Source organism: Hypomesus transpacificus, chromosome 18 (assembly GCF_021917145.1).
Source record: "Hypomesus transpacificus isolate Combined female chromosome 18, fHypTra1, whole genome shotgun sequence".
Lineage (NCBI taxonomy): Eukaryota > Metazoa > Chordata > Actinopteri > Osmeriformes > Osmeridae > Hypomesus > Hypomesus transpacificus.
This window is the reverse complement of record NC_061077.1, coordinates 10025038-10041431: the sequence shown is the minus strand read 5'-3', so window position 1 is coordinate 10041431 and position 16394 is coordinate 10025038. Positions and strand designations below refer to the sequence as shown.

Genomic DNA, 16394 nt, shown 5'->3' with positions numbered 1-16394 from the left:
CTGATCCCTTATTTCATGCCTATGTAGCCGGTGTGTGGTGAAACTCACTCCTCAAGTATGTAACAGGCCACCCGCGTAAATTAATGGCTAGCTTTTCGTTGGCGTAGTTGGTAGTGGTGGCGCTTGGGAAGTCAGAGGTGGTAAGTTCGACTTCTGGTCGGAGCGGACAGTGCCTCTGACGGAACTTGCAAGACCACGTCTGTTACACCTACATAAACAGCAGCCTCGTTCTCATCATTTTAATGCAACCAGTAACGTACAAAAGTCCAATTTCAATGATCAGACATTTTATCTTGCCCCATTCTGGCATCATATACCAAATCGTACCATATTGCTGCAATGTGGACCTATTCATTCTACAAAAAAGCAGTTATGGAGATAATGGATGTTGCTGCCCCACTTTCAGGGAGGTGTCCATTGTCTGTTTCAAAAAGTTGTAAAAGATTGTCTTGTCCATGCACAAAGCCCAAGTCCGTGGAAAAACATCGCCCATGGAACTCGTTTGACTACCCCAGAATCCATACTAGAGCCTCCACATATAACCATAAACAAAAGCATTTGCATGTGCCTCTGAGGTTTTGCGGCATATAGGTAGCCAGCACCCTGTGGACAGAGTAAACATGGTTTGCCTTTTTATGTAGCCATTTCTGTAAGATAAGCGACACGAAGACCAGGAAGCACATCAATCACACAAAGCCCAGCTCAACCATCATCACACAGCGCTGGGTTAGTGACAATAGAAACCAGAGACTGTCACAAAGTAGGCCATCAACTATTCATTATGTTGTGATACGCCTGATATGACTATCAGATGTACGTGTCGTTCAATTCTGTCCAGATTTCTCCCGTCTAGCTGACTAGCCGGCTGGTGTCTTCAGTGCTAAGCTCAGCCTTACTAGAATCACAGCAGTGGTACTGGCTGTGAACTCTTCCACCATAGCAAGGCACGATTGGAGGGCTGGCTCCATGCATATTTCATAAAGGTATTCCAATATTGAGTACATTCATTAGTTAGACAGAGTACACAAACATAGTGCAATCTCTCAACACAGAGACTAAAGAATAGCTTTTTCTTATTTGAATCCTGTTTATTGTAATTATGTAATTATTATGTAATTATTAAAAATGCAAACAGTAATCCTGTTGAATTGGTAGTTTTTTATTTTACAAAACATGACAACACAAAGTTTACTTTATTGTTTGAAAGACTAACAATTTCAGCCTTTTCAGTCCATAGGCAGTACATTATAGCTCTATACAGTACTTTCACTCAACTCCAAAACTGAAAGGTGCTTTAAGTGTGGACCATGTGAGGCTGGCTGAACACTACAGTAGATGTTCAATAAACCAGGCTTGGCATTTTTATATTTTGTCACCAAACGCGATGTCACAGGTCAAATGCAGGGTGTTTGTAAGGTTGTCATAGCTACCATCTACTATACATACTAGGTTCTAGTAGTGGATCTACTATACATACTAGGTTCTAGTAGTGGATCTACTATACATACTAGGTTCTAGTAGTGGATCTACTATACATACTAGTAGTGGATCTACTATACATACTAGGTTCTTAGTAGTGGATCTACTATACATACTAGGTTCTTAGTAGTGGATCTACTATACATACTAGGTTTTACTGGGCACTACAAATAACAATATGGCACCTTGGGTGGATGATTTACATGTACTCAATTGCTTCCACAGCATAAGGAAGTACTGTATGCTGACCTATTGTCGTATAAAAGTTAAAAAGAAAACGTGTCTAACATGAAATTATAAATATTCAAGCTTGAGAATGAACCCAGGTCGATTATTGTGCACAATTCTGAAATGGTGAAAAATATTAGAACAAGTTACAAGCTACATCAAACTGGGAATTGTGTTGTGTGTTATGAACATGTGTTTCAAGTTCAGGACCTGTGTAATGTTTCCGAAACACTGTGCGTTAATACGTGATGCACCTGCTATAGTAGCTGAATATGGTCCGGTCAATCCAGCTACGGAAATTTGACACAGTCGTGTACACCCCAGGGTACTGGGCGTCAGCACAACCTCTCCCCCAGGAGACCAGGCCGTAGACACGCCCCTCACACACCAGAGGACCCCCAGAGTCCCCCTGCAACAAAAGGAGCAACAGACTCAGGAACATGTTATCCCCAATAGATCATACAGTGAGTACACCCTGATAGTAACCTGATGGTACATTGACCCAGCCTGGTACAACTATAGCCTGATAGGTTAGCTTTACGTAATAGGCATTAATAAGTCTTCCAGAGTGTGGATGTACAGGGAAATTACTAGCCCTCAAGTCATATCAGTACATTCACACATATCGGTGACATGTCACTGTCCATCACTATCCATCTGGTGTTTGAAATCTAGTAACCACACACTATGACTTATTTCTCTGACCTTGCAGGCATCTTTCCCTCCATCGCTGTAACCAGCACACAGCATGTCGGAGGTGATGCTGCCATTGAAAGAGTCACTGCTGTTGCATTTGGCTGTGGACACGATGGGCAGCTGGACCGTGCGCAGGGTGGAGGGCATGCCACCGTTGGTGCTGGTGAATCCCCAGCCAGACACCCGGCACACCCTGCCCTCCGCCACCGACGCACCCTGACGGGGCAGCGGGACCGTGGACACGTAGCTGTTCAGGTACACTGGGGACTTCAGCTGGAGGGACACAGGGACACAGGGACACAGGCTAAGCAATCACAGTCCGACAGCGGTATGGAAAACTACTGTCTGAAATACAAAGTCAACGATGGGACTGAATACGACCAAGGAGATTCCATGTTATTTGGACCTCTCATGACCACTTATGGCTACGACACACTCTCATTTCCTCTGAAATAGTACCTTGATCAGCATGATGTCTGCGTTGTTTGTCTTGCTGCTGTACTGAGGATGTGGTATCAGTAGGTGCGGAATAAAGAACTGCTCTGTGCCCTCGTACATGCTCAGGGAGTAGTCCCCGGCCACAATCAACATGTTGTCTAGCCTAAAACAGAAAATACAAGTTGTTGTTAAGATCCTATCTCTGCAGAGTCCTCTATAAGGAAGACCCTGTCAGTGTTGATGAGTGTGTATGATCAGCAATTAATTCACACAGGTCCTTTTGATACAACCTACATCCCATCTCTATTAATTCTGTCCTAGATTCCTTTCATTAAAATCCTTTTATGTGTATGGTATTGTTGTATATAAAATGTGGTCATCTCTAATGACATATGTATTTAGATGTAGATATAAATTGGAACCCAATGGATAGGAATCTGTAGGATGGTTGTTGTGTATAGGGGGAGTCAGATTACAGTGACACTGGGGCGGGAGTTAGAGGCTTGAGGCCAATGTTCCAGGCTTACAATAAAGTCACGGTTGAAGGTAACAGTTGACTCACGCTTGTTATTTAAGAATAACACAACATGGTGTCAGCTACAACAGGTGTCCTCGTGTCAAAGTGCTCAGTGCCCTGTCGCCTGGAGAACGTGTATGGGTAACGGACTCAAGGACACCTGGAACTGTGCTTCAGAAACACCCATCTCCAAGGTCCTACCCGGTGGATCTACCCCAGGGAGTGGTGAGACGTGACCGTCATCACCTGACACCTTTACATACACCTGCAAGCAACAGAGGGTCTCTGACACAGCAAATGTCAGAGCCAACTCCTAAGCAGGTTCTTCCGACACCTGCTGTGACACCTCAACTTTCAAAGGCAGAGACGCCTACTCTCAGAACTAGACCTGGGGGGGCTGTAGTTCCACCAGGGAGATTCAGACTGTCACACTGGGGGTAGGGGGGGAGTAAGAAAGAAAGTGAAAGAAAAATGGGTTTACTTTTTTATGAAATTCAGTTTTGAGCACTTTAAGAGTAATATTGAATTTCACAGTGTTTGGTGAAATAATGAAGTTACACTGTTGGGACTTTTGGGATTTAGATAGGGACAGACCTTTCAACAAATAATCCTCTAAGGTCTGCTTAGACAAAGGCAGTCTACCCTTTGTTCTATAGAAAGGGGAGAAAGGGGGATATTATTGTTTAAAATGTGTGGTCATCTCTAATTACATATGTATTTAGATGTAAATATAAATAGGAACCCAATGGATAGGAATCTGTAGGATGGTTGTTGTGTATAGGGGGAGTCAGATTACAGTGACACTGGGGCGGGAGTTAAAGGCTTGAGGCCAATGTTCCAGGCTTACAATAAAGTCACGTTTGAAGATCACAGTTGACTCACGTTTTTCATTTAAGAATAACACAACAATGTGATTGTCCTCTAATACTGTACTCTGCACTTCTTGGAAGTTGCTTGTGTCTGTCTGCATGTAAGAACAACAATGAGTTCTTAGATGCTTCAGTCAGATGCCTGTGCTACAGAATCATCACAACAATGACATTTATTGTCCAACTGATGCCGGTGTCACTTTCATGCACTTGCTCCAGACCTTGGTAGGTTTCAGCATTGATAATCTGATTTTCATTGTCTATGGGTTGTGTTGAGGTCACCTTATGTCAATGAGTCATTTCTGCAATTCAAGTTTTGAGAGCAACTTGGCCAGAAAGTTTCCCATTAAAGTCAAGTTCCAGACAAGTTCAGCTGTAAACCCACCACCTCATATAATGCGTTTCTTCCATTTAGCCGTTTTAACCAGATTGGAGGTTGTATGTACTTTACTGTACAGAAAAAAAGGAAATAATCAACAGTAGAAGTTGAGGTTGTCTTACCCTTGGTTACAATGAGCCGCTGTGAGCACCCAGTATTTACTAATCAAGGAGCCTCCACAGAAATGCTGTCCTCTGGTTGTTTGTATTGAGACTATGTATTTGATCGAATTGGGTGCAGGTGCATAACCACCCACTATACGTCCTTGCATCAGCTGGCCTGTTGTAGACAGAGTGAGAGAGGGTAGGGGGAGGAGTGGGGAGGGAAAAAAGTGAGAGATAAAGAATGAGGATAGTACATGACTGGGAACATGTCCATCAAATCAGATTTAATCACATTCATTCGAAAATCCTTTTGAATGAATGTCAAAAGGAATCCACATCACTAGAAATCGTTGGAGACTCAAAACCTTGACAAAGAGAACTCAGAGGAAAAAACTCATCAGAGACAATCACACAGTCAACAAGCACTACTGCAGCACACAACTTAAAAAGGAAACACTGAAAGGATTTAATGATGCAGATGCCTCATGTCAATCCTTCTGAATCCATTGTTAACACTTGCTCAAAATGGAATTAAACCCTGAAACATTCTTGAAACTTTCCTCCAATCCCTTTTGTTGGTTGTAAGACATTGACCCATATTATATATGATGTATACTGTATATTACATGTCACGATGCCTTTATGGGGAATTTGTCTTAACATATAAGCCGGATGTATTCAGAACCTAGCCATTACTTTATTCCCATTCCTCAATATATTCAAAGTAATGAAATGCAACAATAGTGACAAACAAGATTTAGTACAGAAAGAAAAGACGGCGTCAGAGTGATAACCAGGGAAACCGTCTCAAGGGATTAGCCTGTACGATGCAGCTCATCAGCTACAGCAACTACTACAAGATTTCTAGGATAAACAACTTCACTGACAGTATTACTCTTTAATGATCCATGTTCAATTCTCCTAAATTCATAATCTGCGATATTCAAGAACGTTTAAACTGCAGAGCAGTCATTAAACTACAACTGCACCAACTTGCTTCAGAATACTACCAGGAAGAAGATAACCTGTAACAAGGATCTGATCATGATTTCTGACTCAATCAACAACAAATTTGCACAAATTACTTTGGACACGTTGCCTGTGCAATGTCAACCACTGACAACAAATCAAAACATTAAATATTTCACTCACAAAACCAGTGGGATGTAATGTATGCCTGCATACATTATAGAAATAAACTTTACTTACATCTTACAGCTAAGAGTTCCAAGAGCATGCATATTAAGACATAGGGCAGGTACATGATGAGACAATTGGGAGGCCAGGCAGCACTGAGAGAATTTACCTGTGCCACAGAACTCTAATTTTAAAGGGGTAGGGATCTCACCAGCACTCTCAGGTTTCTAAGTTCCGATTTCAGTTTCCATGGTCACCTTGCCGTCCGGGAACAATATATAATTGAAGCAGGACAGCACACCCTTTTACCTCACCCGTTCAGTGACCTTACGATTTTCGAATGTACAGTGTCACAGTGTTTCCATACATGTGGCACAGTAATGCAAGATTACAAATGTATAGAAAGTACACTTTTTTTATATGACATATGTCACACTTCACATGCCACAGTCAACATTTCTGGCTGATGCCCTAGCAGCATGAGTAATGAATGGCCTAGCATCATTCAATACTTAATACAAAGAGCCAAAGGAGAATTGAGAAGGTTCCTAGAGCTTGATCATGACGGCGTCTTTCTGTATCAATTCCAACCAAGGGGATATATGAGTGTTAGAGGGACGAGCAGGGTTAGCCTACATCTGGCCCACATCTCGCTCTGCAAGGGCATCATTAAAAATGCCGCAGTCCTGTGACAGTCCTCAGTGCCACCTACCACGGGTGGACTTCCTGACCTCTCCTGGCTAATGGCCCTCCCTGTGCCTGCCACAATGGCCTCCTCCCTCCTCCAGCCCTGCAGCTCATCCCCTGGGTGCTGACCACTGCCTTTTTCCACACGACCCACTCCTCTTATTGAACACTGTCACCACAGCACCGCGCCACACTGATACTGCCTTCACCTCACACTCCTCTACAATCGACTGGATGAACCAATATACAGTTTAAGCACCTCAGTTGTCAGACCCTTCACCTGAACTATGGTGAAAACTTGATATCTTCGTGTAATAGGCAGTGAACAGCGCCCAGGTTAGTGAAGATATGTGCAGCAGGCTTTTTATTATTCCTATTTTGCCGACAACACAAATATGAACAAAAAAAACTGTTTCTAGAAATTTTATGATAACATAATAGGAAGAATGTCACCGAAGCACTCCCAAGACATGTGAAAGACTTGATATCGAATAATGCTGCTCTTGTTGAGAAAGGAAGTTGGGGGATTTACAGTTTTTCTTTGGGGTTTTACCATCAGAAGGTTTTGGCAGTACATGATTAATGTATTGAACTATCAAATTTTGGAGGCAAAGCACATTCGTAAGAACAATGATGAGCTGTGGTCAAAGTGTTTGTAATCTTTCAGAATATTGCAAACATGGTTGAAGCAACAAATGACCTAAATGTGGACCTATTGTAGAATCTATACATGGAAATATCACTTGAGAATCACCAAGTAATGTGAACCTCCCTGGCTTTGCTTTCATAAACCAGAAAACATCCAAATGACCTGAATCTATGCAGCAGCTGGATACAATTAGGTGAAATAGGCAACAAGCATCCATTTACTGAAAATAAAGAAAGGAAAAAAATCTCTGCCGGTAAATCAACCACAGTAGCAAAAACATTCTTCATTCTCCTCTGTCAACAAGTCGATTCCCATTTACCAATAGACTTTCAGCTTAAAATAAATAGAAAAATATACTGTAGAATTTCACTTAGAAACATGTCAACATGTTTAGCTTTTTGGATTTGGGTTTTTAGAATTTGGGGAAATAAAGGAATCTGTGTAAATGAAACTCCAATACCCAATGTATTCAAGAGCCATTAACTAACAACACTGTGAGAGTGAGTAACAATAGATGAGGTTGTCCTATAGTTTACCTACATAAACTGTTTACCGGTCATTAACACTGGCCACTAGTGGAACATCCATCATGAGGCATGCAATCACACCATGCATGCTTCAGTGTAACAACTGTAGTATCCATAAACATACAATAATTAAGACATGGAAATGCATTACAAAAGAAAAATGGCATGTGATTTGATTATTGACTATGGTACTGGAACTACAGCTAAATATAATACTATATGTTTCAACTTGCTAGCCAAGATGCATTCTGCTGTGCAGCACAAGGTATTTTAAAAAGTGAGACACACCCAATCTTGCATGTTTACAAATACAAGTAACTGCTAACACTGAATACAGCCTGATTTGCATCTGAGTCTAAAGTGACCACAGTTCACACCCCTCCACACACAAACACACACATGCACAACGACACACTCGTTTTACATCATTTACGTCACAAAACATTTTTTGACAATGCAATATTTTTATTATTTGCCATATGTAACTGATCCTACATTGTCTTCATAGAATTGAATTTCATCCCCACAATAAAGCCATGCACTTTTATCCTGACACATCTTAAAAAATTGCATAGGAGAGGTGTTGATTTTCCAGTTACCTTGTCTGCGGTAATTCCCAAGGTGCAAAGCAAGAAAGGCTATGAAATAGGAATAATGCACAACAACACACAGACTTTGTCAATGACTAGGTCAGCTTCTTTTGTCATGTTGTGGGATGGCTCTGGTAGATATAATGAATCCATAACGTTCAAAAGAGCAGCAGACATGGGCATGGTTACAGTATAAAAGGAATTCATCGTTTTAAAACCACAAGTTGTAGATACCCAAAAGGTGGTGAGGTGACAGCTTGTGCTTGTAGGTGAGTAATACAAGTCTAATTTATTTAATGATTTTTCATCTTTTTTCATAATTAATCCTTCAGGATCAATACATTACATTTAATCGAAAAGATGTTTAGTAGTTGGTAGTAAAATGAATGGAAAGAAGATGCTTGTTGCATATATGTTTGAACCTAATCGGCGTAATACACACACACACAAAGGTAACATAAAAAAAGATGATGATTAAATATCGCATGTTAAGCCGATATAGTGGATTTATTTCAGTTGTCTTTGATGGAAAGCAATCTATTATTGTGTGTTTCAGGTGTCAGCAACATGGCACACTTGGTAAGGGCAGCAGTGGTGCTCCTTCTAGTTGTCTTCATCAGAGGTATGTTCTTCATTTCCCACCCACATCACCTCCACCTCTGATCAGGAATTAAACAGTGACAGAAATGTATTGCTGAAAACACTTTAGTTCAGATTTGGTATCATACCTTAACAAAATGCTAATCCAAAATGTTTTACATAAATAAAGAAATGTAACCATTACATTTTCTGTGTAAAACAAGCTATGTAGGGTACAGGTAAAACTGCAGTTTTAAAGCAGTATTCAAGTATCCACATTGTTAGGATATCATAGTGATCAGTATGGTTTGGAGCCCTGCTGTGTGCACATTGTACTATCATGTTACAACAGACCGGACCAACATGGTTAGTCTTTCAAGGAACAATAGAATATGTGATAATGCATACAAACATGTATGTCAAAGTGATAAGATATGCATGAGACTGCAGGTTCAGTTACAAAGCTTCACTGTTGATCCAGCTGCTGCTTCATCCATGGACCACATCACATATACGCCACAGACTTGGCGTCATTGTTTGCTATGTTAAAACAGAAGTTGATTTATTGTGATCATGGCCAACAGACACATTTCAACAGAGAATTATAGGTGGTCAGGAGGTGATGCCATACTCCATCAAGTACCAGGCGTCTATCCAGTCGAGCGACAGACAGCACTACTGTGGAGGCACCCTCATTCACCCCCAGTGGGTGGTGTGTGCTGCCCACTGCTGGAGGCCGTGAGTACTCACCACCGTAACGGCTGATGGTAGGAGGAGAACAAAAAGAACTGTCTAGTGTCTTGACAACCAGCCCAGATATGACAGTGTGTCATAGATCAGAGAATGTGGTTTTACTGTACTGTAGAGTTATGTTGAACACTGCGAAATCGTTGAATGTGATTTCAGGAAAACCATGATGTAATGCTATGTTGCTGCACGTTCTGACTATCCTGCTTCCACGTGTCCCATAGGCCCTCTCTGATGAAGGTGGTACTGAGTGAACACAGCCTGGTCGTAGACGAGGGCTTTGAGCAGGTGTTCAACGTCTCCAAGATTTTAGTGAACAACTACAACTACCGGACGTTCAACAATGACATCATGCTCATCAAGGTAAACATGGTTACATTAAACACGTGAAGTTGCCAGGGCCAAAAACAAAATCATTGCTTGTGTAAAGGGCTAAACCAATCACGTTTTATTGGAACAAAACCAACAAGTCACAATGACTTCAAGACTAAAAACCAAGATGATCATCCTTTAATGGTACCCCCTCTGTGAAGCATGCTCTGTAATTGGTTTACATTCAGATCCTGTGTCATGGTTCCTTCCTACAGCTCAGTGAGCCAGCTCAGATCACTGCCAACGTGCAGCCAGCCGAGCTCCCCGACGACAACACGGCACCTCTCACCGGGAGCTGTACCGTTAGTGGCTGGGGCGTGACCCGCATCTATGACTACTACCTGTCCCCTGTATTGCGAGCTGTGGACGTCCAAATCATCCCGTACTGCCAGTACTATTACTACTGGAGGGTCACTGACAACATGCTGTGTGCTGGTTCACGCTATGGCGGCAAGGACTCTTGCCAGGTAAAAAAACACAGTAAATAATCAATAACTGATTTCTTGATAAGGTAGCTTTGTAGAAAGGGGTAAGGTAGTCAGAGAGCAGGCGGCCGTGAACCAGAGCACAAGATGTTCTCTCTCACTGCATGAGGCCTGTATCTCTCAGGTCTAGCATTACACAAACCTTTCAACGCAGTAAGCAAGTGACACAAACATTGTTTGGAATTATGGTGACATAAAATATCAATTTCAAATGTCTTTGTCAGACTTGCAGGACCCCAACACCAAATAGGCAAGTGAGAAGGGTGTGTGCACAGCTCTCACACGAGGGCGAGGCAGTGTTTGTTTACCGGTTGCTGTAACTATTGTGTTGCTATTCAACAGGGTGATTCGGGTGGTCCTCTTATCTGTAACAACAAGTTTGAAGGTATCGTCTCATGGGGTATCAGTTGTGCCAATCCGTACTTCCCTGGGGTCTACGCCAAGGTGAGGAACTACGTCCCTTGGATAAACTGGATCCTCAACAACGATGATAGCCTCTAACGAGATCCTGGGGGCATAGCTGACTGAGGAGGATGTAGTTCTGCTTTGAATTGAGTGAAGATTAATGGCCAAAGGAGTTTACATTGACAAAAACATTATCTCTTCAAAAAGTAATTCCTGTTTGTACACAGAATTCTCAGTAAATCTACCAGAGACATGGAGAGAAGGCAGGCAAGCAGCATGACTAATTATCAATGCAATGCACAAATGAGCAACCACATGTTCAACATATGACACACCTCTGTTCCCTAATTTACAAATCAAATCAAATAGTCAGATGGAAGTAGGGGGCTGTGATTTTGAAAAAGTATTTTACGGAAGTCTCATGTTAAAATTATGACATAATTAAACAAAAGTTTGAAACGTGAGAGATATAGATCATGAGAACTGTAATTAACAAATGTGTCAAACCTGAACACACTACTATAGTTTAATTGATCATACTGTTAAATACAACTATTTTTATCACATGAAAATGTTTCAATAATAAAGAAGATTTGGTGTTCTAATGTCGACATTTCTCTGGGCTTCTTCTTGGATAGTAAAAAAGCTAGTAAGGGTTGTTTTTTCTCCATGATGTTTCTAATGAACCTTTATAATGGCACAGTCTGCATAACTCTGAAATTGTACCCTTGCTGTATAATTAAATACAGTACGCTACCCTTCCCAACCTACTACCCCTCCCACTCTAAGCTTGTGAGACACACAACTGTTAGGGCATGAGCCAAACAGCACTTGTGTCGGCTGTAGTCTCTGCCTCTCTCCCTCTGTCTTTCTTTTTCTCTCTGTCTCTCTCTGTCTCTCTCTATCTCTCTCTTTCTCTGTCTCATGCTCTCTGTCTCTTTCTTTCTTTGATACCCCCACAAACAAACACACACAGGCCTTTCTCTCTTGTCTTCTCTAAAAACACTCACACAGCCAAAAGCTATGCCGTAGCTACCCCTGCACCATGCATCAGTACCTGGCTGTGTCTAGCCCCAGCAGGAGGGAGGGCTCTCTGATGCTGCTGCAGCTGCTTGAGGGGGTGGACCACCTGTGTAGGCAGGGCATCGCTCACAGAGACCTCAAGTCAGACAACGTGCTTCTGGAGTTTGACTCAGGTCAGAATAGCACTAAACAGAATAACTGGGTTTAAATGTTCTATATAGGTCGGGAGTTATTATACTAGTAATGAGTAGTAAGTTCTATAAGTAGTCTTATGATAACCTCATCACGTCCGACTCAGTTTTAACAAGCTGCGTGCCAAACTCACACAGCCAAATTTGACTTGAATGTGAATTAAAGGTTTGATTGTGACTTAAAGATCCCGTAAAGTGGAATTGAAAATGGGTTTTAAGTTCATCACACCACGTTAGAATGTGTTGTTTACTACCCATCCAAATTAGAATGAAACTTTGGAGTGAGATTTTTTTGTTGTTGTGGGGCCAACCACAATTTTCTTGCAAACCACCCCTCCCTTCGAATTTATTGAATTTAGCAACCACAGCAACACTAGCTAAATCAATTGCAGATATCAGAACAGCCATACCTGCAGCCTCTGAGTGTTTTATATTAATTCCTTTGTCTCTGCCAGCTGAGTAACATAATGCAACCGTCTGTGAACTGACGTAGTTCGGTCGCTGTGATGAAGATTGGTCGGGTTTTGGCTGCGCCTACACACAACCTGAGCCTAAAACGGAAGAGAACTCCACATTTCAGTGCGTCAACGTTTTTGCGCTTTGCACATGCTTTCAGAAACCCATTTCACACGTATAATGTACTGAGAAGCAAATCATGGAATTCGCTTTACAGGATCTTTGCATGTAATTGGTAGTTCTCCTTTAAATCTGTACGTCATTTATAAACGGCGAATCACGTGATGTCCAGATCTGTTTTGTTTACATAATCGGTTTGTCCTTGCATGATTGCAGTCTAAAATAGCTGTGTAGGGGAACTTAAACAGCACCTTATTTGCCATTTATTGGTAAAAGATGTCTGTGAAACATGCCATCAGCCGGGGGTTTGAGTTAGGGCGATCGGCTTTGCAATTTGGTCTCCTAAAACCTGCTGGCCGACTTGCCGCAAAGTTCCGAGGTGAACGTCTTCGGGTAGGCCAACCGGTCCGTACCGTTCAGCCTCAGACTTTCCTGCCAGCGCGGTACAGATATTACCGTATGTCGCTGAGAGGTCTCGCCGCTCAGCTCGCATCTGGTGGTTTTAGGAGGTATGGGTTCGGCTCACCACGAAACAGGGCTGTATTTCTTGCTTTTGGTTTTGGTGTGGGACTGATCGAGCAACAGTTCGAGGATGACAGGAACAGTGCTGCAACATGTCAGGAAATTCAGGTAAACAGATGCTTTTTCAGTGTTTCCCTAAGCGCCACATAGTTCAGATCACAGTTGTAAGAGGTTTGTATGGTAATATACACTGCCTCATGGCCACTGGTATTATTACATGTACAAGCCACACAACGCATGGTCAATATTACCTCTCTGTCTAAAGGCTATGTTCAGGAAGAAGAAATTCCAGAGCCCTCTCAAGCCTTTTACCTCAGGATACAAACTGGAAGACTATGTTATTGGGAAGCAAATTGGCAAAGGTTCCAATGCAGCCGTGTATGAAGCTGCGGCTCCCTTCGCCGTTCCAAAGGAGAGTGGCAAGTATTCCATTGTAGAGCTTAATTCTGGGAGAGATGAAGAAGTAAAAGCCAACTCTCTGGGCAAGTCCTCAATGGGAATCTATCCTCTGGCTGTCAAGATGATGTGGAACTTTGGGGTAGGTGTAAAAAAAGAAAGTACAATGCTAAAGCTGTAAAAGGGCATACCTTTTTCTTCCTCGAGAAGAACGTAGCCAGGTCTATACGCCCCTACCATAAGGGTCTACGCTAATGCCATGATCATGTTATTGAGACTGTTTTCTCCCCCTGTAGGCAGGTTCCTCCAGTGAGTCTATTCTGAGATCCATGTCTCAGGAGCTGGTTCCTGCTGGCCCGCTTGCCTTAAACAAGGACAAAGACCAGATTGCTCTGGAAGGGTGAGTGAAACTGTGGCAGCTATATCAGAGGCTTACTTTCCACAGTCGCAAAATGCCTGTGTGCAGGCTAATGTAGGTCCTAGACTGACCTGAATGACTTGTTTTCTCTTTATGTAGCCACTTTGTGGACGTTCCCAAGAGGGTGTCTGCTCACCCCAATGTCATCCGAGTGTACCGGGCATTCACAGCGGACGTGCCGCTGTTGCCTGGTGCCCAGGAGGAATATCCTGATGTGCTGCCAGCCAGACTCAACCCCAACGGCCTGGGCAACAACCGCACCCTGTTCCTGGTGATGAAAAAGTAAACTTCCTCCCTCACTCGTCTGCTTATTGACTGTACGATTATAGATGAATTAAACCATTAATTGTTTTGGTATTTGTGGAGTGTGTTCCCCATCCCTGACCTCTGCCTCTGTGCCGTAGCTACCCCTGCACCCTGCGTCAGTACCTGGCTGTGTCTAGCCCCAGCAGGAGGGAGGGCTCTCTGATGCTGCTGCAGCTGCTTGAGGGGGTGGACCACCTGTGTAGGCAGGGCATCGCTCACAGAGACCTCAAGTCAGACAACGTACTTCTGGAGTTTGACTCAGGTCAGAACAGCACTGAACAGAATAACTGGGTTTAAATGTTCTATATAGGTCGGGAGTTATCATACTAGTAATTACTAGTAAGTTCTATAAGTAGTCTTATTATAACCTCATCACATCCGACTCAGTTTTAACAAGCTCTGTGTGTTTTACAATATGAAAATGTGCTGCCTCTGTTTTGCAGATGAATGCCCTCGTTTAGTGATCACTGATTTTGGCTGCTGCTTGGCCCAGGATGACTCCAGTCTGCAGCTGCCCTTCAACAGTGTGTGGGTCAACAGAGGAGGCAACGCCTGTCTGATGGCGCCTGAGGTAGGTGGAACACGTTCCTCACACGTTCCTCACACGTTCCTCACACGTTCCTCACACGTTCCTCACACGTCCCTGACATGGCTCTCAGTGGGATGAGGAAACTTGCTTAAACTACAAGCCTGTTTGTGATAATCACCCCAAAAAAGTGTTGCTGATCGACACATGAACAATTAAGGATGAGACAGCACCATTTACTAAGCCGTCTCTTGACCTCCAGGTGGCCACTGCTGTCCCAGGGCAGGGTGTGGTTATCGACTACAGCAAGGCAGATGCCTGGGCTGTGGGGGCCATCTCCTATGAGATATTTGGCCAGCCCAACCCTTTCTACAGGGTGGGGGGATTGGAGAGCAGGAGTTTCCAGGAGAACCAGCTTCCTCCTCTGTCTGCCAGTGTGCCAGCAGACATACAGCTGGTGGTGAGACTGCTTCTACGGAGGAACCCCAACAAGGTAGCAAGTCCAGATGGTTGGCCATGTTTGATCGTGTGACCCGAGGGTTTAATCAGAGATCTGACGGGTTTACTCAGAAATGTTTCTCTGTATGCTGTAGCTCACATACATGCAATGATTGTGTCTCCTCCAGCGCCTCAGTGCTCGCGTGGCTGCTAACATGTTGCACCTCAGTCTCTGGGGACGGAAGGCCTTAGCCAATCAGGATAGCGCTGGCATGAAGAGGCTAGCTGATTGGCTGCTGTGCCAGTCGGCTGTGGTGCTCCTCAGGGGCTGCAGCGGCCCCAGTGGGAGCTCGGTGGAGGCGGAGCTACAAAGGTGTTTCCTGTCGAACCTGGATCTGGAGGACCTGCGAATGGCTGTGGGCTTCCTGGTGTATGGACGAGAGCAGCACCGAGACTGCATCCTGGCTCGCTAGAATCCTCCCATCGACAGCACCACAACATGTAGATAGAGCTCAGAGCTTTTCCTGATCATGTGTTCAAGATAAAATGTCTAGCCCTACTCATGGTCACACTTTAACCCTTTTTGTGGTGAATATGTAGAGCACTCAGTGTTCAAAACTTTTGAAAAGCTAAGCACCTACGTGTGGCTGTCTACTCTCAGTTCATATTGAGTTGAATTTGATCTTTCAATGGTTTGCACTTTATGCCAATTTGCACAGTGACAGTGCGAGGTTCATGCTTGATGGTTCATGGCTTGGACCACTATTACTAATGTGTTAATTATCCAATACTGGTTTGTCATATGATCATCATGGCAACTTTTAACAATACTTGTAGTAGTAAAGTGCATAACTACATTTTTAATATTCATAGGACATTTGTTTGTAATATAGTGTGGACATTTTTGTAATTCAAAATGTGTGTCCTTTTGGTTAACCATGATTGAATGTGCACGATCCTGGAAATGTTGGTTTTAGACAAATTGGCTACCACTTTAAACAATGAATCTTGAGAATGTAACGTAAATCGCCATACCATGCACCTCTAAGGAATTGTTTTTGAGAAATATTTATATCCATAAAGTATTTAAGAAAATGCGTTGTTCGATTT

At 43.0% G+C, this 16394-nt stretch overlaps 3 protein-coding genes across 3 annotated transcripts; 2 read left to right on the top strand and 1 right to left on the bottom strand.

Moving 5' to 3' along the window:
- Nucleotides 1-1155: 1155 nt before the first annotated feature.
- Nucleotides 1156-6008, bottom strand: zmp:0000001088 (trypsin-3). The gene is made up of 5 exons (XM_047040352.1): nt 5920-6008; nt 4729-4885; nt 2863-3004; nt 2413-2676; nt 1156-2116 (listed from the first exon to the last, which is right to left on the bottom strand). The coding sequence occupies exons 1-5, from the start codon at nt 5972-5974 to the stop codon at nt 1946-1948; spliced, it is 789 nt and encodes a 262-aa protein (XP_046896308.1). The 5' UTR covers nt 5975-6008; the 3' UTR covers nt 1156-1945.
- A 2383-nt stretch (nt 6009-8391) lies between these two features.
- LOC124480767 (anionic trypsin-2) lies at nt 8392-11499 on the top strand. The gene is made up of 6 exons (XM_047040353.1): nt 8392-8569; nt 8857-8922; nt 9464-9617; nt 9851-9989; nt 10214-10465; nt 10826-11499. The coding sequence occupies exons 2-6, from the start codon at nt 8868-8870 to the stop codon at nt 10982-10984; spliced, it is 759 nt and encodes a 252-aa protein (XP_046896309.1). The 5' UTR covers nt 8392-8569; nt 8857-8867; the 3' UTR covers nt 10985-11499.
- A 1335-nt stretch (nt 11500-12834) lies between these two features.
- pink1 (PTEN induced kinase 1) lies at nt 12835-15767 on the top strand. Its single transcript, XM_047040351.1, has 8 exons — nt 12835-13308; nt 13466-13738; nt 13893-13996; nt 14114-14296; nt 14419-14582; nt 14764-14891; nt 15109-15339; nt 15473-15767. Exons 1-8 carry the CDS (start codon nt 12955-12957, stop codon nt 15755-15757), a joined length of 1722 nt encoding a protein of 573 aa, XP_046896307.1. The 5' UTR covers nt 12835-12954; the 3' UTR covers nt 15758-15767.
- Nucleotides 15768-16394: the final 627 nt, after the last annotated feature.